Source organism: Anticarsia gemmatalis, chromosome 10, assembly GCF_050436995.1.
Source record: "Anticarsia gemmatalis isolate Benzon Research Colony breed Stoneville strain chromosome 10, ilAntGemm2 primary, whole genome shotgun sequence".
NCBI classification, from domain to species: domain Eukaryota; kingdom Metazoa; phylum Arthropoda; class Insecta; order Lepidoptera; family Erebidae; genus Anticarsia; species Anticarsia gemmatalis.
The window spans coordinates 7,334,968-7,361,267 of NC_134754.1; the positions used below are offsets into that span (position 1 = coordinate 7,334,968).

Here is a 26,300-nt window from a genome sequence, read left to right on the forward strand (position 1 = left end):
GAATGGCGCCCACCATGGGGTCATAGGCGTTGGCATAAATTGCGGTCTCGTAGCGTGCATTATCCTTTTGATACCACATGCGGTCATGACAAGAATATTTCATCTTTTCTTCAAGTATAATAAGCTGTTGATGCCATAATTGTCACTGTTGTCACAACCGTTTTAATATTAATGGATGTAGAAATGTCTTCAAACAATTTAGCAACTGATATTCAAAAACAATTACAGGACATATCCAGTGAACAACAAAAATATGACAGTACGTAACCTCCACATGATGTGGTAGCATGTCATCTGATAACAATTGCAAAACCAATATAAATTTCTTGGCAGAGGCGGCTGGGTTATAAGAAAATGTATTATGAAAGCGAGCGGTTTTATTGTGTGGCAGTAAAACGGAAGAATTTGCATCGGGAATCGAACCAGACACTTGCAAATCGACGATCGTAAAACGATCCCGCATCGGTCACCGGCTTCATGAATAAAACGTTATTTGGTACCGACCGTTGAAAAAATGTAAAGAAAAACACTTGCGATTCCAAGTACAGATTTGTACTATTATAGAATCTGGGTATAAAAACCAGTGTGATTTTAGGGCAGCAGTTTGGGCTGTGTTGATAAAAAAGATACAAGAAGAATGTATATAAGTAGTGTACATACGTAATATGGTCGCATGTGTGTGTGAGCACTGCAGGAGTCACGTTCAGGCAATATTTGCTGTATAAAATTCAGCAACTGAGTCGGCGCTGTGTGTAATGTATACTCATCACATGTGCTGCTGCAGGATTTTTTATATCCGCATAAAATAGGTACACTGTTAAATAATTTCTCTATACTTTTGACATTTGTTTGTCTATCCAAATGCGTCGGCCATTTTGTACAAAATTATATTACTATTATGGTTATTTTCTCGGTATTGTGGATTTTCTACCTGAATTAACTGGTTATTGAATTAAGTATAAATACTCGCGATGACCGATACGAATGTTAAGAGTTACTACACTACACAAAAGAATACCATCTCTGTAAAACGTTTCTTTTTCATAACAACGCCCTCCGTAAACTTAACAGTGACATTGTAATACATATAAGTTAATCTAAAGTTGGCTAAACTTTTCTGAGAACGACTTGAATTTGCTCATTAGCTCGAAGCACAGCAGCCATGGTTACACAAAGTATATATTTATTCGTAGTTAAACAACAATTTGAGTGTTATTTAACTTAACCGAACCGCGAGCGACTCATGCCGCTAACACGAGATTCAGAAAGTTATTATGAACTCGACACATTGCCCGGCTAATTCAGAACACACGTTGTTACAATATTTGAGCAGGAATGTTGGATGCGAGTTTTAATAAATGCCTCATCTACGTTCACTGGTAAAACGTGTCAGTTGCCATACATACAACTTTTAATGGACGGACTTCTCTACAGCAAATGTCACTGCAGAAAATAAATAAAACAACGTCACGCATTACGGCATTTACAAAAAGGGTTTTTGTTTGAAGGCGACAGTCTTCTGTAACGTCGGGAATTGAATCAAGCTTACTGGAGTGTGTCGAGTCCCTAGTTATACGTTGGCAGACGTACAAGTAAACGTTGGTGAATAAACAAGAAGAGATATCTGTAAGTTTCGCTATCAAGCTCGGGCCACTCGATTCCACTTTACGCATTACACCAATTAGTTCGGTACATTAGGAAGTCCGGAACATAGTTACTGAGCAAACAGAGTGTCTAATTAAAAAGTTTTTCCTTCGGTAACGAGGATGGACGTGTTCGTAACGTTAGATTGATGTTTGATTGAGTAGAGCAAGTTTTCCACCTGTGTCTGCCTTCAATGTTCCTTCTAAAGAACTTTGTTTCCAACTCCAAATCACTTTTAGTTGATAAGTGTGGAGTAATCGAGTTGATAGACATCTTAATACTTAGTACGAAGCACTGTTTGGCTGTAAATCTGGGTCGCTCGCTTATTAGTCTTTGAATTTGCGTGAGTGTTTATAAATTAATTTGTTTGTTACAAGTTATTGTTCGTTATTGTATAAAATACAGGTCGAAGTGGCTTATTTATTTCTGGAAGTTTAGAATCTGTCCCAGAAAATAGGTAGTGACATTTAAGTTATGGATACCTACTGGCTTCTATTTAAAGTCGTGACTGCGAGGTCGCTCGGGTTGCCCGTATTTATACTTTTCAAGATGTTCTTGGCAACCTTTCTCTGGCATATAAAAGAAAATAAAGCATACATATATATTTTATTTCTTTAAATATCCAAATATATCATAAAAATAACCGAAATTACATACATTTAAGTACTCGTGGTCTTGGATATGTAAAAACTGACTTGGAGTTTTGTACATATAAAATCTGAAAAATTTAATTAATACTAATAACTAATGTAATGTTCATGCCAAATAAAATGGTCGGATAATTGGGACTTGCTTTATGACAGTATCAGCAAAAATGTGTTCCAAGTGTGCGATCGATCCATCAATTTGATAAGGTTAGTTCTGCTAGTTCATCTTAACTGACTGACGTCGGTACATGGTTTGCTTTGCAGGCAACCAAGAAGCTTCATAATTAAATATAGTTTGCGCATAATATAACAGAAATCTGCAACCTAACGAAATCAAAGAAATTGTAATTAACTATAGACAAGTAAGCAGTCTAATTTTTTTCTCATATTTGTAATTCCAAAACAATATTATATAATTAGAGTTAATCTAACAATATGTAAGTATTTTTGCCGGTATTTCATGTATACTACGAGGACGTTAAACGTTCACCGTTCAATCTTGACGAAATTAGTGTTTTAGAATAATAAACAAAATCGTTTAAATAAATAATTATTTCATCATGATATTGTAGATAAGGTTCAGACTCGTCACAGAGCGTTGCTATCACTATGATGGCACCGAACTCACAAATCACACCCCTTATGTATTTCAAATAAACTTCCCTATCATATAGTGTTGTAACAGTGTAATTGTAATTGAATCATTTGCATATTAAATTCAAGTGATTAATAGTTCCGCAGGGAATAGCGTCGTTTATTAAATTATGTTTTTGTCGATGCTTTAAAATACTGGCTAACCCGCGCAACCTCGCTTGGGTCACTGAAGAGAGAATGGTTATATATTTAATATATAATTTTCCCCGTTTTTGTTACATTTTTCGTTGCTACTCCACTCCTAATGGCCGTAGCGTAATTGTATATAGCCTATAGCCTTCCTCGATAAATGGGCTATCTAACACTGAAATAATTTTTCAAATCGGACCAAGAGTTCCTGAGATTAGCGTGTTCAAACAAACAAACAAACTCTTCAGCTTTATAATATTAGTATAGATTAGTATAGATTTCAATACATAACTCCGCATAGTTCAGCAGGTTTTATCGGCTCGCTGTGCCTGACTGTAGCGCGCAAAGTTCTTTTTACGATCACCTAAAATAAGTAGTTTTGGCGCAAGTCGTTCCCATGATATAGACTTCGTGATATCTAGCCATCACTAGACTTTAAAGGAAATCAATTTTTATACTGCGGAAGCACGGCATGTTCCAATGTTTAAGGCTTTTTACTGTTTTATGAATAAGCGGTTACATAAATAGGCGTAAAAGAAGTTACTAAGCAGTGGATGGCTTCTTGCTATATATTTATATCGCTTATATAATGTTTTAAAGCTTTACATATTTATTTAGGGGCCAACTCTAGAATATTTTAATAAAAAAATATTTTGTTAAATACTTTGCTATGATTTCGTGCGTGAAACTAAACGTTTTTTTTACTACATACACTGTATCAGTATAGAGAAAAATCGGTCAGGTAAATATAGTAGAAATAGAGTAAAAATAATAATGAAATATTTTTACAATAGACTAAAAATATCAACTTTGTTTGCATCTATATTATTTATATCTATAAGTATCAATGTAAATATGACGTGTGGGTAGTTACCCAAGTATGATATAAACATAATGAACAAAAATATGTCAAGGAAATCTATTTCGAAAGTATGTTCATATAGTAGGAATGTTCACAATGGAAGCGAGTGCCTATCGCGGGGGGACACTGGTGTAATTTAATTCCCAGGAACATTGTAAAACGCGGACTGGCCGCAGTAACTCATAACCAGGTGTCGAGATTTACGTCCACACAATATGTTATAAAAATCCGGCCATTTTATTTAACGGCTCCTCATGATATGGGGTTTATTTGTGTCAGCCTTATTTCTCTTAATACTGGGAAAGATGTTTATATTTTTCGACATTGAATAAAATTGTGGGACGGACCGTAATGATGTTCGGGTTGATACTGAAACCCTTATTTTTCTGTTGGAGACCAAAACAGCAATTAATTAGAGACTTAACGGCCACCCCATCATTTCCTACCTTCCCACGGGCGTCGTAAGAAGCGACTAAGGGATTATGAGCTACGACAATGCCCGTCCATAAACTGTGTAGCGATTATTTACATTGGAAAAGTACAATTCGGTCTTTTGAACACGTTTCAATTTTCTAACATACTTGTTTTACTCTCAATGTAACCGAGCGAAAAGTAGCCTTGTGACTTTGACCACATGAATATTATATGAACTTGTTCGTCTTTTGACACGTTGAGGAAAAAAGGTAAAGGAAATCAATGATAAATGACATTGCTTTTACGAATTATTTACATTTGCTGGCTGATGGAACTTCAGTTGAATTATATGGAAGAATATTCGTAGAGCAGCCTGAAGTTGAGTCTTTAAAATAATTCATTTTCTTATATCTGTATTTAAAGACCAGAGATAGACTGTTATAGTATAGTTATAAAACTTGCTAGAATGATTACTTGCTTAAGCTAGACGTGGCTAGGTAGGCGAGTAAATATGCAAAGCAGCAAGTTTGTAAACTAACCATGTTTATCTTGTTCGTGTATCTAATACTAAGTTGAGGTTCACTCGGCGAAAAGTTGTGTAGTGTACGTTACAATGCGTAGGTTAATGTAAGCTGGCCTTACAACTACTTGCACATGTTTACTGGAAACTTTTACTTACTTATTATGAGATGTTTAATTGCTTGGAGAAACATACGAGTATATCACTAATGGATCATCAATTAAGGTGCTGATGCACATATGTATACTATGCATGTACTGTCAGCCCCAAAAGTCGACAAACATATTCAATCTTTCGAAAGCTTTTATTCTGTAGCATGCCTATTATTCCACGGGAAAAACATTTCACATATATTGAAATGTACAATTTCATCAATACTAATTGTTTTTGATCAGGTAATTATTAAAAGTTCAAAAAAAGAAGTTTTTCAAATATGAATATGTTCAGCGATTTTTGAGGTACCGCTGTAACTGTACCTATACCTAATAATATTACGTACTTATTTTAAACACCATCGCGTTATCCATGATGCAACAGTGCAACACATCGTCATTTAAATATATACGTTTGTCTTAAGTATAAACTCAGAGAAGCTTATGCTATGACAATGAAAACATTCAAGTTCACAAGACAAAGAAAAACAAATAAACGCAACAGTAGCTTAGTCTGTATGTGGTAGGAGTTTCCTTTATTTGTTACAAGGTTTTATGGCAACTTAAAAATATCAAATATCAGCTCGAGTCCTTGGTCTGTAAAACCTTATTGCTGTCCATTCGTATCTTGTTAGTTGACTCAGTTAATTAAATTATAACTTGAAAACTTGTTTTCTTTTAATAAATATTTCATTCGCTCTTTCGTTGAAAATAATTCTGAAACGAGTTTTGCAGTAATTTTGTAGTAAAATTAATTTGATGGCCGTAATACTTATCTTCTGCCGAAATAAAATTCTAAATATTTTATGTATTTCATCTAAAAGTGTAAACACTAAAAACAGTTTTAGAACAAATAATTTCATAGATCTATACATTTTGTAACGGGACAATCTTGTTGCCCAAAAATTTATAGAAGTTGAGAATTTACCAATGCATTTGAGATAAGAGTAGACCAAGGAGCGTATTATAAATACCTCAAAGGAAACAGAGCGCTGGGAAGCGATACACTACGGGATTATGTAAAAAATCTGCCACGGTCAATAAAGGTGACAAAAATCTACCTATGTAATAGTTACTTAAAACATTAATGAATACATCGTTTTGATAAAAATATAATATGTTAGTATAAAGAGTAAGTACCGTTGAGGTTTGCAGCTAATTACTGCGCTTTCATGTTCTTTGTAGTTATTTCACAATTAATGATAGATAAATTTAACTATTCGCTGATGTTTTACCTTCGTGTATAAAGCCTGTAGTAAACAAAGGTAACTTATATGAGCCATTATGTTTCAGAGTGATTCGTGTATAAATGGCGGCTTCAGTCATTCGCGCTACATCGTGAGCGGGCCACCTGTTTTTAATTATAAATACAGCGGTACCTATTGCCTGTCCGCCGGATTAACCATCCCGAATTAAATTAACCCAACATTGGGTGTCAAATTTGTATAGTCATGATACGAATAATAAGGCTTGTTTCTGTTTAATTAAACAATAAAAAAAACAGATATGTGGTACATAATTTGAGCCTTTTAGAGAAAAATAACGCTGTTTTTTTGGATTCGAAGTTACAAGGCACAAAATACAAAATACTATTTTAAAACAGATTTATTTGAACCGCGATTTTTTACTATTGTCTCCTGACGGCCGCTTGGAATATTTATTTCGATTAATATACTTATCCGTTTTCAGTGCACCGATTATTTTTGATCTTGTTGTGGTTAACAAATCCTAGGAACGGACTTTATTTGAATCTTTACGGATTGCCATTTCTGACAACTATCTAAAAGGATTAAACAATGAGCAATGTTTTCCTAGTAAATATTATTTGCGTTGCCGATATAACAAATTAAAGCGCAAATCTATCTAATCCGAGCCATCTTTATCTTCTAAAAGAAAACATCGTAAGCTTCTTTATGTAAACATTTATAAGTATTCATTTGAGAAAATCCGTTTTTATGTGGTAGCGGTCTTTGATGTTCAAAGCATTCACTCTGCGTGGGATTTTACTTATACAGATCGGAAACCTTAGGTGTGCAAAGAAAATAAAAAAAAACTTCAATATCTACTTTGTTGATGTTTAGCAAAGCGTTATTTCGCTGTAAAACACTCAGTCGGATAGGAGTTATTTGGTGGAAACTTTGTATAAATTATGCTAATGCGTTACAGCTGAATGAATTAGCAACGCTATGTTAGTATTTACAGCCCTAGTGCACTTTATTTGTACTTTTAACAAATAAGATCTTTTTAATAAGTAAGTACTTTTTTTATTTAAAATACTTAGTAATTAAAATAGTTAAAGCAGTAGTGATTAATTGTATCAGTTAAGTCTACAGGAAAATCCCTTTGAGGTAGCGCGCAGCTAATTGTAGTAGTCCTATAAACAGTGCATTAATCACAATATTTGCGAATACGTTATAGAGGGTGTAGGAGAGAGCGGTGGCGGCACTCAGTCGTTCGCAATTAGTTTTTACTGGCGGTAATTAGGGAGGGCCGATTGCGCACAGCTCGTGACTGTGCCGGCGACCGCGCAAACACATCAACTTTTTAGAAGCGAACAATGTTCCGTGGAGTTGGATAATTATCGTCTGTGTTTATGAACGAAAATTTGCATTGATTTATAATAGACCGATGGAAATGTAGTTTTAATGATGCGTATTAAAATTGAATTAGGTTTGTTTGGTTTTATATTCAGTAGCAGAACTGTTTATTATGAAAACTAGTTATTTAGTCTTGCGGTATATTATGTAGAATAAGTGTTGTCAGACTAAAACACAAAAAAGGTAACATTCCTGGCATTCAAACATTTAATTCGATCTACAAATAAGATATTTGCAAGTAAGTTTTTTGTAATAATTCGTTTTAAAGGTTTATGATTATCGTCCATGTAAAACTTACATTTCTAGATATTTATCTACGTATTTTGCAGCAACACAACTTATTGAGGAACTAACTTTACAACTCTACGCGTTCCTAGTTCTACTTTTCCAGTAGGAAAGTACCAAAAAATAAAAGTTGCCGTCATCGCCACATGCGAATTGGAATTAGCAAGAGCTCGTTGTATCGGGGACCAAACTTTATTTACATTGAAAATTGCACCTTATTGTTGTCCTCGAAGGTATATATTGGTGTATCGGTTCGAATCGATATCGGCCCGAAGCCCGAAATGTAGAAGTTTAAATGGAACACGTTATATTCCAGCATGTCATTTGTTTACGTATTGAGTACCGTTAATCGATCCTAATGAAAAACAGAACTTTTTAATATCGCTTTCAGACATTTGCTTTGATATGAGTATGAGCCGACGTTTGGGGAAATTCGTTTTTATTTAATTTTGCAGCGAGATTTTGAAGTAGAGCGAAATAATATTTGCAAAGTGCAATAACTCGGCATCAAATAGTAATTAGCTGTTTATTAGTTCAGAGCTCGCATAACTAGCTGTTAGATAATTTATTCCCGGCTTAAACGTGAAAATCAGCTTGTTTCATAATCTAAATGTGTGTAATGCGCTGGTTTGGACGATAGATGGCGGCACTTATTACCGACAGACATGAATTATAGACACAACGTGGGATACCTGGACTACTAAATAGCTAATTCATTTAAGGTGAGCGCTGAACTAGCCAGCAGTATTCCTATTTATTTCCTATGAGAGTACCTCACTGAGATAATAAGGAGCTAACTAGAGCAATTTCGTAAGATTGTAGTACCAGAGACAGGGATTCTATATTAATTTATATATCTTTATATACTTTGTTTGTAGTACTGAAGTATTTCATTAAAGGTTATGAAACAGTTACGTAAAAGCTGTTTGGGGCTTCAATGAAACACTTCATCTAAAGATAACTTCGATCACTATTGTGTCTAAATACAAAGACTGGAAATAGACTGACCTTTGAAGTTTTCTATGCCTCTTGAATCAAAGTTCCGTTTTTATATTAATTTCCAATGGCCATGTTTCCTGTCACTTCGTATCGCCCACATCTTTTGTTAATCTGAGTAATATGTTATTTTAGGAAAATATATGATAAATTAAATTGCAATTGAACGACATGTTTTCTTGATTTGTTATTTATTAACAGACGCCATCATAGATTAAAAGGTTTACGCGGGTGATGTAATCTTTAAAATTAAATTTTATACGAAGATTTAAAATTGTCATTATTTTATTTGTAACTAGTTTCTATTGCCTTCGTAAGAGACCGGTCGTAACCAATAGCCGGGTCGATATTTAGTTGTATCGACAAATAAATATAAACTTTTTTTTGCAGATTCGCCGATTCGGTCGAAATGTATTTATTTATTTAAGCCTTCATTATGCCCTTATAACTAAAAGTAACTTTCATTTATATTTATATTCGTATTCACTATATACTTCATGCATATATTAAGATATTTAAAATGTCGAAATTATTCGTCGAATAAAAGAAGCAGAAATGAATAAAGCATTGAAAATATTTCCTTCCTAAAAATAGAACATTGTGAAATAATAGTTAGCTCTACTTATGAGTGTAAGAGCAGCTAAACGTAGAACGAAGTGAGAACGCCTCGAGCACATTGTTTGGAACTGAAATGGAGCTTTAAAGTAGCCCGAGATGCTAAAGTGATTGTTAATTAGTGCTCCGTCAACCTTCATGCCGACAACGGATTATGGATTAAAAGAAGACTTTGCTCTGAAAATTGTTTGGAATGCTTCAGCCGTTATGAATTTAATAGAAATATCCGATACTAATAGCTGCTTCCTATATATTATTATGACATAATATAAATTGGGGCATCTTGTTGGTAACTATACTAAGCCATTAAAAATATCAAAGTTATTATTATGTACGTCTCTTTTATATCTCGGGACTATAGAGTCCCGGACATTTGGAAGGCGTGCGTGGGGCCGAAGCCAACACGTAGAGGCCCTTTTTAGACGGCTTTAATCTTTAAATAAATGTATGGTGTCACAATCCGGTGATTATCCCTATTTACACTATAAAATGCACCCAAGGACAATCACCGGACTGTGTGGAACTATGGCAAAACTAATGGGAAAAAACTACTTGGGCTATCGGGATGGGGTGTTTATGGACTGGAAACCAGGGGATCTATGGGGACTATGGCGCCTGCCGATAACAATGTTAAAAACATGTAAAAATGGCAGGCGGAGACTTGCCAACTCACAAACTGGGCCACCCTAAACAAGTCGCATAAATAGCAACAAGGGGGCAACAGGGACGTGAGCGGCTGAAGGACGGAGTGGCCTCGCTGGACGTTAAACTCAGATCACTTGCTCCCTGAGGGTCCGGCATCACTGGCCCACTAGCCACTTACGCTCAGCATCCGTCCTCCGAGCAGAGTGGGAGCTCTGCTCTCGCGACTCCACTCTGGACGGCCAATGAAGGCAAGCCAGAGGCGGGGGACCGCTTCCTCGTCAGTTTTCACTCCGACCAGCCAACTAAGGCAAGCCGGAGATGAGGAAGGGTGACTTCCCCCTGGAGCACTCAGGTACCGCGGGGTCGCTACTCCCCGTCACCTCGCCTCAAGGTGCCCTGCGGGCTTATTATTATTATTATAAGGAGTATTGCTCTGCTATGTTTTAAAGTAAAATTCGATTGAACAGACAGATGTTTAGAATACGTACGTATGTAATTAAAAGTGACTAAATTACAAAGTATCGAGTATGGGGTAGATATTAAACCAATACTACTTTTACCACTAAATGCCAGTATACGACAAAACGTTACCCGTTTCTTACTTTTTAAATATTTTTGCTAATTTTCCATCACCGTAATAGGAAAAATATTAAAGCAAATTGTGTCCTTATTATTTTCCAATCGCTTTTGGCACCTTCACTCTTCATTAAATACTTATTTAAAATTAAACGTTCCAGACTGTCTTTGTTTTGTGAAGCTCAGTCAGTGTCAATAAATTGTTGGAGCGAGTGCGGCCGATGCAATTTTTACAAAACGGAAAAAGCAAACTTGTTATTCGAGAATCCACCAATTGGTAGTGTATTTATTCTTTTGCGCTGTTCGCAATGCAATTTACGGGGAAGGCGCAAACAAACAGAGTGCTATCGATTAGTTTGTCTATTATAATACCACTTTTGTTATTATTACACGCAATCTACAATATTGAAGTTATTTTCTTCTCGGTTGAAAATAAATATTGCCTGAAAGAAGCTTTTATAAAAATGCAATTTTTCAGTACAATATATTTTCTCTTCGCAGAGTTTTCTAGGTAGATGAGTTTTTTGGCTATCACTTCCAATTTTGGACAATCCAACTCGTTTCTTTTTTAGATGTAGGCTGAAGCTAACATTTTAGATAGGTCGTTAGTGCTTTGATAGCTCAGCCTCTATTGCATTGGACCTGATACAACTTGCATTGTACCTACCTATACCGCACAATATAAGACCAGTAAAAAAATACGAATATTAATTTTGTTAAAGATAAAGTTATAAAAATATGGTTTGTAAGAGAAATAACTAGTTAAGGTTTAAACATTTTAAGGGCTTTATGGATGATTACAAAATTTGCGGCTATTTTAAAGTTCCTCACATACATGTACTGCTTTTTTCACGGTTCTATTCGTGTTATGGAATTCAAGTGACAGATTTAAGGGTATCTTTGAAAGTTTCCTTTGATGCCGTCCCTTAAGCCATTCTTTTTATTCACTCAGGTATGCTGAAAGTTGGTGAAGATATAGGCATTGGTGCGACCCGAAGAGTATCTTCGTACATTTTTTCGAGGGGGCAATGTTTCAGGCTTGCATGCCGTAGGTGGGTAATGTAATTCATGATACCGACTGAGACCGCGTTGTGCCGTATCGGGACGTGACGTCACGGCCGCCATTACACGTGCGCCTCTGTATAGTCTGTGCAGGCCGCGTAATGCCGCACGCTACTTGATATTCGTACGCGCACCCCACCACATTTCACCCCGGTACCGGCTGCTCTTAGGATCCTGAACTTTGTTATTTCACGTACCTTTTTTCTTGCTCTGGCAACATTCCTTGGGCTATGCAGTAGAATTTTAATTTGTGCCGTTACCAGTACATACCAAATAGCCCACAGATATACATAGGTATACACGCACGAGCTCGCCGTCAGAAATACAATTGTAATATTACCATTTGCGGTCAGTTGATTAAATAATATAATTACAAACGTAATAAACGCCAAAGTGTCGGAAATTAAATTAAATATATGGGTATATTCGTTTAATGAATTGTAAAACAAACGTCGGTAATTAAAACATCCCGATGCAGTGGTTCGCAATTCTCCAGTTTGAAAACCAACCAGACATGTAAACAAAGCGTCCCAGTTAACCCCGATTTCGCCGACCGCATCGCATCCTCGCGTTTTCATTTTTTTAGTTCCAACTTGATTTGTGTAGTTGTTGCTCGCTAACCTCAACTATACTGAGAATTTTAAATAAAATCCCGCCGGTTACGACTGCTCCGGTGCTTTACTTGCATATTTAAGAAAAATGCAACGTGAGAGTGGATTGCTTTCCATTAATTCCTGGTTTGAATTTCAATGAGTTTAAACCGATAATATGCGGTTTGTGCAGTTTTAAGTGCTTTACTTTACTTACTACTCATTCCTCCTTTATAATTTTAAGTAAATAGGAATTAAATGTCAAACAACTACATGCTAGCTATACACCTTTTGCGGACCATAAAGAAAATTACCCGGTAATGTTAATTAGTATGCGTCATTCTCTCGAGCGGGTTCGTTTACGAGGTTTTTCACGTAATTAGCAAATGTTATTAGGCTATGTCACCTTTACTTAGCATTATGAGGTGTCGACAGATTCTTTTTGAGCTCTCCTTTGATGTAGTCATGATAACTAAGGTAATTTATAACTCGTTACCGACCTCGTAACCCTTATTTATTGAAACAACCCGAACTATTTAGGCTGCCTGTGAATTGTGATGTAGCTTTTTCATCGTAATGGAAAATAACAATAGCGCTTTCAGCAAAGTTTGCAAACATTTTAACAAAAACGTGGAATTTTTCGCTATAGTTCAATCAGTCTCAAGAACTAAAAGAACGTGTTAACCAATGGAGATATCGGAAAACTCTTAAATCAGTCGTAAGGGCCGGATTGTTATTGTCTCAGCATGCAAATAAAGATTTACGAAGTCGAAAGTGAACAAGTTAAACGCCTCTAAATTTAGTAGGAGCAATCTCCCTCGCGTACGATTCGTTATGTAAAGAGGCGAGACATCCCTATAACACTCGCTTTACAAGATAGAAGCTGTGATAAAAAATTCAACACGCTCTCGATTCCGTTTTTCAGTATCGCCCTGACCTTTTTTACGACACGTCGACTATTACTGCGGTATTTTTTTCATAAGCAACCGTTCTACGAACATAGTTCGTTGTGACGGATATATACAACATTAATTTCGTTTTAGGGTGGATGCCGTGCACTAAATATACTTGCTTTGTAACTTTTACGTATAAACTTTGTGAATCACATTCAGTGGTTCTGCTCGATATGTGTAGTTTTTACGTGACTAAACGACGCGACGTGAGTATAAAACTAGATCTTTAATCGTCAGCCGTCACACAACTTTTTAAGCAAACATTTATGTTTCCAAGTTTATGTATATTTTTCTGCTAGATCGTAAAAATATCAACATATTTATGATTCTATTCAATATTCTAGGCTTTTGTAAAACCATTACATTTATTACCTATCAGTAGAAACCGCGCAAGGAAGCTGCAGAGAGAAACATGTGAGAAACTAAACATAAATAACATGCTCGGGAACATGATATATGCTGCAAAATGGAACTGTTAAGTGCAAACTTACCAATTCCTCTATACGTTTTCTTTACAGGGTGTCATGTGTTTGTAAAAGCCATTCTTATTCACTGGACATAGAATGAAAAATTATAAAATAAATGTAAGAAAACTACAAAAAATTACGAGCATGTTCAAAATATCTATTATGTTCTGATATAATGTAGGTAATGATCGTCTCAACTAACTTACAATGGTTACAAATAGTTACTAGATTAGATGGTATTAGTATAATATTCTCGACAAAAGGGAGCACAAACCCTGTCCGTTTTTTGCGTAACAAATAACCGCCACGTAGCTCCTTGAAATGAGCCGTTGAAAGCTCTAGAGTCTAGATCGTCAGGATTTTCTATCTAATAGAGGGATTTGTACAATTTGTCAACTATGATCTAGATCATAAATACGCTGCTAAAACTAATTACTGTAGGGAATATAATGTCTTGAGAAAGCAAGTATTTTAAAAGGTAATTTCTCAATATTTTTTCTATACAAATGAAAAATACTTTCAGAAATGTTTTTCTTTCATATTAGGTCAAGTGGATATTACAAAAGTTATATTTGGGTGCTATCTCTAGGTTAGATGTTAGAGCTATAAAATATACAAGAAATCAAAGAGAAATAAACAGCCTTGCAAAGCGAATGTCGAAAGTATGTATGTTTGTAAAGCTTTGATCCGAAACTAATAAAAGTAGTTGAGGATTGCACACGTAGACACGACTCTTGAGCGCAACTTTTTATCTGTTTACTTAACTTGTTGTTGCGTTTGATGCCTTACTTCTTCTTCAATATTTTACTTCCAAAGTGGAGTATCATACACGAGTGTGTTAAACAAACAACGTAAAATGCAACTTAACTTAGAAGTTTGAAGTGAAACGGAATCCTATACCTAGTACCTACGAATTAGGTCATCACCATAGCAGAAGATAGCTTTGTATATATTACAGAAAGAATAAATGATTTGAATTCGATCATTAGTTATTGCGTAAAATCATAACAATGATCTCTTGAATCTGACTCTACAAGTCTGTAAGACAGTATTCTAAGAATGCCTTCAACTCAGTCGTGTATTCATGTCTTATAGTTCACTACGTTGAAACATGTGCTAGAGTTCAAGTTGTGTTGAGCGATGTCAGTAGACGTTGTGAATCAGATGCACTTCCCTTGGCAGGCGGCAGTGAACTGAAATAGCTCACAAGTTGAGTCTGCAGGCTAGGCCTACTTTTAATTACTTAGTCGCCTTGTACAATGAACACGGGAAGTAACGGGGTCGCAAATCCAGGTCTGTGACATATTAAACAACTGTCTCTTGCATTTTTACTTCTCTGAAATATACGTATGAAAAAATTATATGACATTCTTCCAACATAAATCCGTACACGTGCAGTCGTTCAAAGGACGCAGTATTAATAAAATTGAGACGTCAAATTTTCCAAGAGATGAGCCAAACTAAAAGAGGGCACTCCTTTCATGTGGCAACATTCCCCAGAACATCTGGAATATGTCTCTCAAATGTCGAAGAGACCGAAATGATACGCGATTTATCGGATCAACGTTCTGTTTACAGTTGCTCTTGTGAAAATATTCCACACGTATCCCCGCTATAAATATGTTACGTTGTAGACTAATACGAGTTTTTAGTGTTATCGCTACTTCTTTGTTATGTAAAGCTGAGTACACTCGTGCTCTGGAGTGCAGATTGAGCTATAGCGATTACTCTATCCGATAACTTTATGAAGCTCATGTAAGATTATGAAAACGCATGATACCTATAAAGTTGCATCTTTAGATAAAGTTAGTAGCTCTATCTAGTTTGTATGAGCCAGGCGTCACATGCTACAAATAGTTAAATAGTGAAACTGTCGTTCGTGAAGGTCCTTTGAAATTCTCGGATTCCAAGTTGGTAAAAAGTTTATTTGGTACAAACTGGTTGGGTGCGACGTCGGTGTAAATGAAGCTAGTTGTTAAGACTAATTAGATGAAACTCCTTGCCCAGCGGACACGTACCGAAGTATTCCTGAAATTCTTAAGACAATTTAATCTCATTCCTTTTCATAGGTATTAATTTTAAAATGAACGGAGTGAACTTATCTTTCCAGCTGGTTTAGTGGCTAATATGCTTTTGATTTTACCTGAGATTTGATTACTTTTGGTACTCGTTTTAAAAATAAACGAAATAATACATTTTACTATGTTTTTGTTCTATTTTACACTGAAATAATCTCTCGTTTCATTTGAGTTGTAGTGTAAAGGTCAGGATGACTTGATTGACTTTGATAACTTTAGTAGCTTACTAACTCGGTTAATTAAAAATTTAAGTTTCTCTTTGAAAAGGTGATCTTCGATAATTTCACAGTTTAAATAACGACCAAGTAATTTCATAAAGCCGCCGTATTAGAAGAAACTTTTTCGCATATATAACCATTATAGAACGTTTATATACATTCTGTTTACATTGGGGACTTGTTATCTCAACTTGGAACATTTAACAGTTATAAAAAGTTAATGGATATAAAAAAGTTTTTTTTTACGACAATCTCTTAATCGTGTTTTGAAAGACTTCCGCTATCCCATCGCGCTTACTGATTTAATTTATTATTTAATACTTACGGTGAAACGACGTACGAATTTTACATATAGTAAACTGTTTGATCACGTCATCGAAATCTTAAAAATAGAGAAAACAAAATATAGATTCAGATAGGTTTAGTATTTAGCATTTGGAACAGAACAGATACATAGAGTCAAATTAACTATACCTGCTAATTAAGAATTCCGAATAAAACAAAATATACCTATATCTACGTAAAACATTAGATTGATCGAGAAATACATAGGACGAAAATAATTTTGTTACTATATAATCTTTTCCAATGCAAAACAATGCTCTAATACAGTTGAACACAGTTGAACGAGTGGGTGTCGGGCTTCAGAAATACAACGAACAATGCGGCTGTTGGCCAGTATCGGCAGCTGGATTACGACTCGCCTGATTACTTACGTGTCACGATTCAATTCACCTTTCTGTGTTCCAATTGAAAAATGTTTTGTATTAACTTGTTTGTCTGTCAAAATTTCAGTGTTATATTTACTTATACACTGTTGTACCCGAATTTGTAGGGTGTATTAAATACAGTTACGTTTTGATTATCTATGGTTGACATTAACAATGCTAGTATCATGTAATAGGGGGCGAATATATTAGGATTTATAATATTAGGATTATTTTGAATATTTACATAAATTGGAAAAATTGCTCAAACCGCGAATTAAACTTCAAATGCCGTGCTCAACAGACGTATACACTAGCCGGCCTTTTCACAGAGGCAGCCAGACATTGACTAGAATATTTGTAAAATATAGTTTTGTGGATTTATTAGGAAAGACGTCCGTAAGTTTCAGAAAGATATAATTTTTGTAATCTTTATTGTGGCAAAAATATAAAAAATGTTACGTGTTAATGTACTGTATTTAGTTTTAAGGCAAAAAACATTAGTATTATATCGTTTGCCACAGAGTAAAACACGTCACCGGCCTGTGGTTTTGTGTAACACTCCAATCTCTCTCTCTCTCTCCATTCCACATCAAGGAAAAATTATCCATGAAATGTTTTTAACTGACTTCAAAAAAGGAGGAGGTTCTCAATTCGACTGTATGTTTTTTTTAAGAATCACGGTTACCTCATTTATTGGTCTATGTTGAAATAGCTTGTAAAGCAAACAAAAGAACTTCTATTCTTTGTTTAAAAGTAAGTATGCTTAGGGAAAAATATAAAATAGTAAGACTTTATTAGTTTTTAAAATCACTTAAAAAGAGAACCATAGTGTATATAATTATATTTAGATTTAAGTTTTTAATATTTTAAAAATAATAATCTAATATATTAAATTCTCGCATCACAGTTTTTGTTGCCATACTCAGTAGTGTAAAGTGTGAGTAGAACAAATGCATGTATGTAAATGTCTCCACGCCAAAAGAGCAGTTCTTAGTGCAGTTGTCTTCATCAAACGAAACGAAATATGTTATACATATGTAAAGGAAAATAAAATATTATTAAATACAGCCTCTTAAGAGAATACGTTCATTTAAAATGTTAGTAGCACAGACATGTTCAAGTCTTTAACAGTATTTATTCATTGAACTCGTAAGCGGTTCACTATAATTACGTTTCTCGCTCAGTTAACGGAACGCAATTAATTAATGTTAATATTAGTTTGCAACTGTTTGCTAAACTATTAAAATAATATTGGTTTATTTATCTACTTTATACAGTGATTGGCTAATTAAAGACCGCGCATTCAGTCGGTAAGCTAAACAATTTTAGAATAAATTAATTCTAACGGGCTGAGCTTAATTATACATATTTTATGAGTTCGCGATTTTTTATTAAATACGTAATATCACGCCTTTTTTTTAAAGAGCGCCGCTCGTGGAACTTCGATAGTCGAACGCAGTACGCATGGTACTTTCCATATAAACTTCCCTTGCTTCATTCACATACATCTTGTCATACAGGACCGAGTTGCGTTACGAGTACTACGCACCTCACCTTTTGACCTTTTTTCTAGCCATCGCCGATATGATCTACGTGTGTCTTTCTAAGGCGTCCCCCCGGCGTTTCCATTTACGTCCCACAGTAAGTCTGATTAATTGTTACCTAGATATACCTTTAAGTACAAAAACGAAGGAACAAGTGTCTTGCGGAGTCTTAAAGTATCATTTGCTAATTCAGATCCTAAAATTTAGTTCGCTCTACGAAATGTGTATAACTAAGTAAAGTAATCTACTTTATTGCTATCTAGTATCTATATAATGTTGATGTGTACCATCTGACAACGATTGTAATGAAAAGCAGGTTGACATTTAATTTAGGGATTCTCCCTCGTGTTTAAGGGATCCGCGACGTTGACCTTACGTTCCCTATGCTCTTTGTCAAAATAAATCAAAATCGATTTTAGATTTGACTTTCTTCAGTGATGAATTAAACGTCACTCCCCTGAGGAATACCCAGGAGTCCTGAGCTATCACAAAAGGCAGTATTTATTATTTATATTCCAACTTATCATCATTTGAACGCTTTTTCTAATATAAGTTGAAATAAGTTCTAAAATCAATTTCGTAGACTCTCTGTAGACCATCTACGGCGTAGACCCCAAAATTAACTTGGTCGCAGCGTACATGTATATTGCAAATTGCAATCAGGTAATTTATTAATTTACATTTAAACAAATGCAAGGAACACGAAGCGCTGTGGTTTCGTTTTATGTTAAATTCTGGTGAGTATTTCGTGGTAGGTTTCTGTAGAATGCATAGTAAATACAGTAATTTAAGTACTAACATTCGTGGAACTGTTTTAACGAGTGTACCGAATAGAACCTAGGCAATTTGCCGAGAACACCAAGTCCTTTTAAAGTTGATTCTCTAGAGGCACATAACACAGAGACGATGGCTAACAGAACTTGTTTTATTCACACTTGTGCACTGGGGTTGAACTAAACCTTTTTACTATTTCATAAGTAGTCGAGCTGGATTTCTTTTTAGTATTATGTCGAGTAGAAATTAGAGCACGAATAAAAGTTTATGATTTAAGTTGTAAAACATGTCGCTTAGTTATCTCCTAGCTTGGTTTTTATAAGAGTCCGAGTATACTAGATTACGACTTTCCCACAGTATAGCAACTGACCATGTCAAAACTAATTGAGATACTTACTTGACTCTTGTCCAACGTTTATGCGGTTTATGACTTGTATACAAGTAACAGCGTTCCCTTAGATGTCCGATAAATATTTGTCAAAGCACTACGAGCCAGAAATTCAATTTCAATTTGTAACAGACATTTGTGTGTGTTTTTTAATGTTTGATCCTATCCACCATGTTGTCGAATTCCATCGCGAAAAAAGTTCGAAAATAATAACGCTTGATTTAATGTCCTAGTTCTCCAATAGCCATGTTATATTTGAGAAATATCCCAAGTATTGACTACACTAATCAAGTTCAAGCTAAGAGCATCGTGAAAGTTTCCTCTATCATCATTCATAAAGTCTTGCAAGTGTAACAAAGCTGAACTTGTGCATTAAGCATTCATATTTCACTCGTATATTGTTGGCAAAGAGTTGCTTACTTCGGGGACACACGTACACACAACAGTGTACCCATGTTAAGTAACATTTTACTACCAATGTCTGTGATTACTGTTTGTAAAGTCCCTTGTGATGCGAGAGTTATTCTCTAGAGAGGTTTCTTAAAGCAAGACAGTATGAATATGGGTCAGCCTTAAGATTTTGTTATGGTATAAGAATCTCAGAAACTTTTTCGTTCCGTAATACATACTTACTGTTTAACATATCTTACCATCACTGCGTTTTCTGTTTAGTATCTCACGAATTTCATCGCTGATGTTCGTCTTCAGAACCAATTGTGATTTGGAAGGGAATAAGGAATCTAAGGTACCTATCTATATTTTGACTAGAATATTGCGTCAACTTTTTCAGTGTACTTATCCAAAATTATTAACACATGATTCTTATAATTTCGTTAAACTTAAAAGGAAATCCGAAGCAAATCCATCCTGAAATTAACTAGTAACGCAATTACAACTCGCATACGTACAGTTTGGTCGTTCGTGGCTAATGCGATATTAATGATATTCATACTAATTTGGCCGAGGCCGCAAAACGAGGTCATACCAAGTTTTGACTGTCTAAATAATTACTAACTCCCGATGGTGCTCTGCGCACCTACTTTGTTACTAGATTAAACAAGTTAGTTGACATTAAAAACTACTTTTATGTCATAATTTGTACGCTGCATATGCATTAATAATTGTTTTATTATCATAACAACGACCATCGCCACTCGACCCTCAGGTATCACCCACTCCGGGTATCCACAGAAAAAGAAACAAGAACATTAATTGTCACATAATGTTTATTCCCAATCTTTGGACCCTATAATGCTTTAAAACTAATAATAACATAAATACAACATTGCAATAATTATTATCGAAATAAAGAGATTTTATATTTTATTGTTATATAACTCTACGTCCCTCATGTAAAATAAATTAAAGAACATTGTATGCAATATTTGTCTAAAATTATTTTTACAAAAGGACGCACTGAAGCAGACAAGTCTACAAAGAAATTTCAAAAGCTCAACTGTCAATTTTATATCTAATTTCAGTTATCCTATACTAGACACCTATAAAAGTACTATTTATTAACTATTAGACACATAATAATGAACAAAATGTCGTTCCTCAAAACAATGGTTAGGTTATTCTGTTATTAAAGGATCTTTTAAAATACCTATTAGCTAATATAAAACATTGTATATTAAAACGTTTGATAACTTCACTAGTTGTTCTCGAGCCTTCGCTTGGAGACAAATGTAACAACGACATTACGAGACGAATGTTTCACGCAGACAGGGTTGTCAGATGAATAAAAACTTCCATTGAGGATGAGCTCAAATTTATTTGAATTAACAATGACGTCTCCAATGCCACAATACTCCATGAAGTAAGAAAAGAAAAGTAATGAACATCTATAAAAGTTGTAATAATGATAATTAAGCTAATTTTATCACTATTTTTACAATGTCATTATGTTTTTCTTAAACCACAATAACACTTTACCTCTGCTCTAAAAGCATTTAAATAATCCAAGTCACACAAATCTAACAATTAATTACTAACTATATAGTTTGTATGGTTTATTTTGCTCGATATACAAATAAGTTTTCAGCAACGTACTAACTCTTGTCACCGATATTAAAATAAAATGTCATTTAATACTGAATACGAAGCGAACTGTTTAAGTAATTTGGTAATTAAGCCATGTTAATATAATTCTAAAATAACAATAAAGTATTACAAAGTCTAGAGCGATAAACAAATGGAAACTTGCGCGACACTACTCGGGTACTATGCGTAATGATCCACGTTTGAAACACAAACTAACCATTTTACATTATTATTATTACCGTACGAAAACAACACTTAGCAGGTATTTGATACTCCGATTATTTTGTCTTCTTTATTCTATCCATATTGTATCTCTTAGAATAGTATTTAACTAAATTTATTAAGGGGCACAGAATTGATATGTTTCCGATGCACGGCGTTTGTGTGATACCGCTTCACTTAACCTAACTTGCAAGGCGACGCTACACCCCTACTCTAACCCTATCACATGCGGGCCAATGTCACGCGTCTTTATATATACGACGACGATCCGAACACCATCTACTCGATTTCACAGTAAACGTTAAGAAAATATGGTTTTTATGGTTTTACATTACATTTTTGCGTTTAAACCTCTTACAAATAAATCAATCAGAAGCGGAGAAATTCCGAGAAAAAGGACACAACGACAGCGAAGCGAACAATATAATGTCAGAAACGCAAACGTGGGCATAGCGTGACATATAGCCGATTGCATTATAAGTAGTAGACGAGAATACAGAATAAACATCTCTATGAAACCGCTTTTATTCCTAATTACACATTAAATATTACATGATGATATGTATCGAGTAGTCCCGCAAAAGGTGACGTAGCCGTGTCCGCAGCCACTGGACGTCTCTTACTCGCTATCTACGGTTGTTGGACGGAATCATGGCGGCGGCGGCGTCCTCACGCACTCGCTCCACGCGCCCGCCACTCTGCGCATCAGCCACATTGATATAACGCCATGCACAGACTGGCAGCCGAGAAGATCATAGTTAACCAAAACGTTGTGCTATTCGATGGCTCCACCGCTAACATTAAATCTATCAAGTAATTTCAAACAGCGATACACACACTTCAGAAGAGAGCTTAATATTGATCGTTATTGACGCGATAGAGCCATCAAATAATACACACACTAACAACTGAAAAGAACAAATAAACTTTTCGTTGTATTTTTAGTATGCGGTCGAGGACGCCGCACGCCGAAGGTATGGGAGATCACTACTACATTATTACACAATTACTTACACACGAATTAGCATTATATATCGAATTAAATAAGTGAACATTGACTTAGCTTAATTATTATAACCGACAATGAATAATTAATAATAATATATAAGAGAATCTGAATAATTTTCAGGAGATTTCACGTGACACAAAACATTGTAATATTTGATTTAATATACATAATAAATCCTTGGGTATAAAATGAATCTGATCTAAACATTTGTTTTAATAAAATTGTGTGTTATTGTTTCGTCTATAACATTAGCAAAAGTAGGTAACAATTAAAATAGTATATGATGCGTAACCTAGGTGTCCTCATCTATCACCGTGGTGGCATCAGCCTTAACTTGGCTCCGTAACAAATCATGTCTGCAAACACTGCTGTGGCTTCCAAATAATTATTTACTTGTGTTTCACTAAACATTGCAGTACAATGTGCCTACAAAATACAAGTTTGGTACGGTCTGAGGTTAGTATTAACATTATGTATAATCCTTTATCTTTGGTCTATACGCCACGACGCTCGGTACATTGTGAAGTTACAGATACTATAAACAATGTATAAAATTTTGCTAAGTCAAAAATTGACGAAATTTCTATTAAATATTGACTAAGAGAATTTCATAAGAATTCACATGCGGTATCTCTGGCCACCGACCGACAATGATCGCGTGAGTACCTCATTAGATTTCTGTCGCGTCAACATTATAACCCAAATATCCGAAACCTTATTATTATAGCCTAAGCAGGGATTTTTTTTTGCTTTTTTTTTCGTAAATTTTACATGTTTACATCAGCAGAATACGTCACTAAATACCTATTATAACATTAATATTTCATTTTTGGTTTATTGCTATCTCGCACTGTAGTGTACTTAAGTCGTCACCGCGTTTCGTCCACACGAAGGTAACTAAGTAGTCCTCTGTATGCGATAGTCAACTAGCTAAAAATAAAAAATATATTAATCTTCATTTTGATTAATCCTAACGTTTCAGTAAATTTAATTTCATTACATCGTTTCATTATTATGAATGAATAACTTTCATTAAATAGTAATGTAACTATGCTGATTGTCTACAATAAATACCCTTATCTAGTATTATAGTATTCACCTAACGATTACACAATAAAAGTAACTACTAAATTTTAAATTAGATTATTACCAAAAAGCTCGTCAAAGCATGCAGATAGTAGAATAATGTTTCACTATTCAGCGTCGCGTCCGCGTCGGCGCGCTCCTCACCGGCTAATTATTATTACTATAATATATTAATTAATATAATGATTACATTTAATTATTTAACTCTCATAAGGCCAAGGCTAAATTCTCGCAACAAGACTGAACCGATCTCGATAGTGTCGCATCGCATGCTAACCGCCAAGATAGTGGGAACCCTATGGTACATTGCAGAACTTTCAACTGAACACTCAAACTAATGGAGTTACAAACTTTGGAATAGTATCGACTTTAGGAAAAATTTCGCAAGGCACAAGAAATTTAGGTGAGTCACCCAAGTAGAGAAGGGACACGAGACATGGAACGTAACGGTGACCTATCGATGACGTAACAATGACGTAACAATGACGTAGCACGTGGAGGAGATGCGAGCCCGCGACCATGTTCAGCGACGTGTTGCACTTGACAGCAAGCGACGCGAGGGCGTCCCACTCTTAACGCATCAACTCCTAGTCAAATATTATAATTATTGCAATAATTCATTTACAGATAGAAAGGATCGTAAGACCAACACTAGAGTGCCAGCGCTTTAACGAGTGATTGAACATTATAAAAATTACTAAGAAAGTATTAGGTAAATATAATTTGAAATAGTCATGAAATTCATTTAAATATGCTAACATTATCGAGGCTAAAACAAAAGTATCGTATTATTACATACAACTTCATTTAAATCATTCAACTTGAAATATTATTTAACAAAACGTAATCTTTCTATGAAGGGCACCTTTGGTTTTTAGCTTATTCGAATGAGATATATCCTAAAATGTTTAATTTCTGGTAATACACTATATTCATAACAAATCCTCTCAGTTGTATACATCGGCCTTGTAAAAACAAATATACAAACTTTTACCGTACAATAAGTTAGTTGTAAATAAATCTTATGTTACACGATAAATTGAAAAATAATATTAAATAAACAGGCTACATTTATAGGAAATTAATAGATTTAAATAATATTTTCATCATGAACAGTAAACAATAAACCTGGAATGTTAATAATAATACAATTAACACTTGCTAATTTTGGTATAAACAAAATAACACCACACCTCTGACGCGGGAGATGTAAACATAACAAAAATGGAGACAGAGCCTGTACTAGCGGGGTGTTGTGTGCAGACTATGTGTACCGGCGGCGGAGAGCAGGCGGCGTGGGTCGCTGCACTCGGTGCACTGAGCGCACTGAATGCACTCAATGCACTCAATGCACCCGATGCATTGGGTGCACTGCGTGCAAGTGCAACACACGCGCGCGCCGTAGCCGCCGCCGCCCGCCCAGTCTCCAGAGCCTGTAGTTCCGATGCGTTGCAGAGGATCTAGATAGCGCGTCCCTCAGTTAGCTGGTTGTCAAGTGCCGAGAGCCACGAACGAGCTAATGCTGTTCGCCCTCTTCTCCGCTTTTGGCTCCCTGCGTAGTGCAAAATAATACGTTACAAGAAATATTTAATTATTGATAGTGATCCTCACTAAAAGGCTTACGTGTTAGGCAGGCATTATTTAATAACTCTATATTGTGCGAGGTGCATGGTGAAACATTAGTAGTACGATACGATTGACTACTTTGGTACTCATTTCACTTACGCTCATAGTAAAAATAGGCAATAGGATTTCGTAATCATGTATGAGAGCCAAAGCATTACCAGACATAACACATAGCACTTCGAATACACATGAGTTCTTACTTAGTATTGTTTTTGACTGAAACAATCTCTCAATGTCGTTTCACAATTCAGATATCGAAAAGGAAAAATATTTAAGTATAATTCAATTGTTTTGACTAACATAATCATTATATTATACTATCTAGCGACACCTGTACTACGTGGATGCTATATTGTAGCAGGCTTAAGCGCATATTGAACATCGACGTGGTACGTGACTTAGAGGATATAGGTCGAGTTTATCAGATGTACTAAACATTGTGCGCGTGCATACTTCATGTGCGAGAATCCAGCCGTTGTGTGCCATCTTATGCCTCGCGTATTCGAGGTGGATGGCTCCCTCTGAGCTGAGAAGCAGCGCGCCCTGGAGGCGAGCCATGGCCGCGGCCGCGTCCGTCGGATTAGCGAAGTCGACGAAGGCCACCGGGCCGGTGCTCGCGCCTCCGCTGCCGCCGCTCAGCAGTCGGAGCCGTGAGAACCCCGGGCAGCTGCACCACCATACTCTATTGTGCCCGCGCTCGTACCCCCCGCACTATGACAGTGTGTTTCTGATACTAAACAGCCTGAATCTCTTAAGGAAATACAGACTTACGTCACATTTTGTAAATGAGAGAC

The 26,300-nt window shown here is 35.5% G+C and overlaps 1 protein-coding gene across 1 annotated transcript in view; it reads right to left on the bottom strand.

The window, feature by feature from the left end:
* Nucleotides 1–20,728: 20,728 nt before the first annotated feature.
* Nucleotides 20,729–26,300, bottom strand: part of cpo (RNA-binding protein) — a 142,428-nt gene continuing 136,856 nt past the window's right edge. Inside the window, exons 9-10 of the mRNA XM_076119425.1 lie at nt 25,960–26,173; nt 20,729–25,432 (exon numbers count right to left, since the gene is read on the bottom strand). Coding sequence (XP_075975540.1) covers nt 25,397–25,432; nt 25,960–26,173 — 250 coding nt within the window. The 3' untranslated portion in view covers nt 20,729–25,396. The remainder of the gene's footprint in view (nt 25,433–25,959; nt 26,174–26,300) is intronic.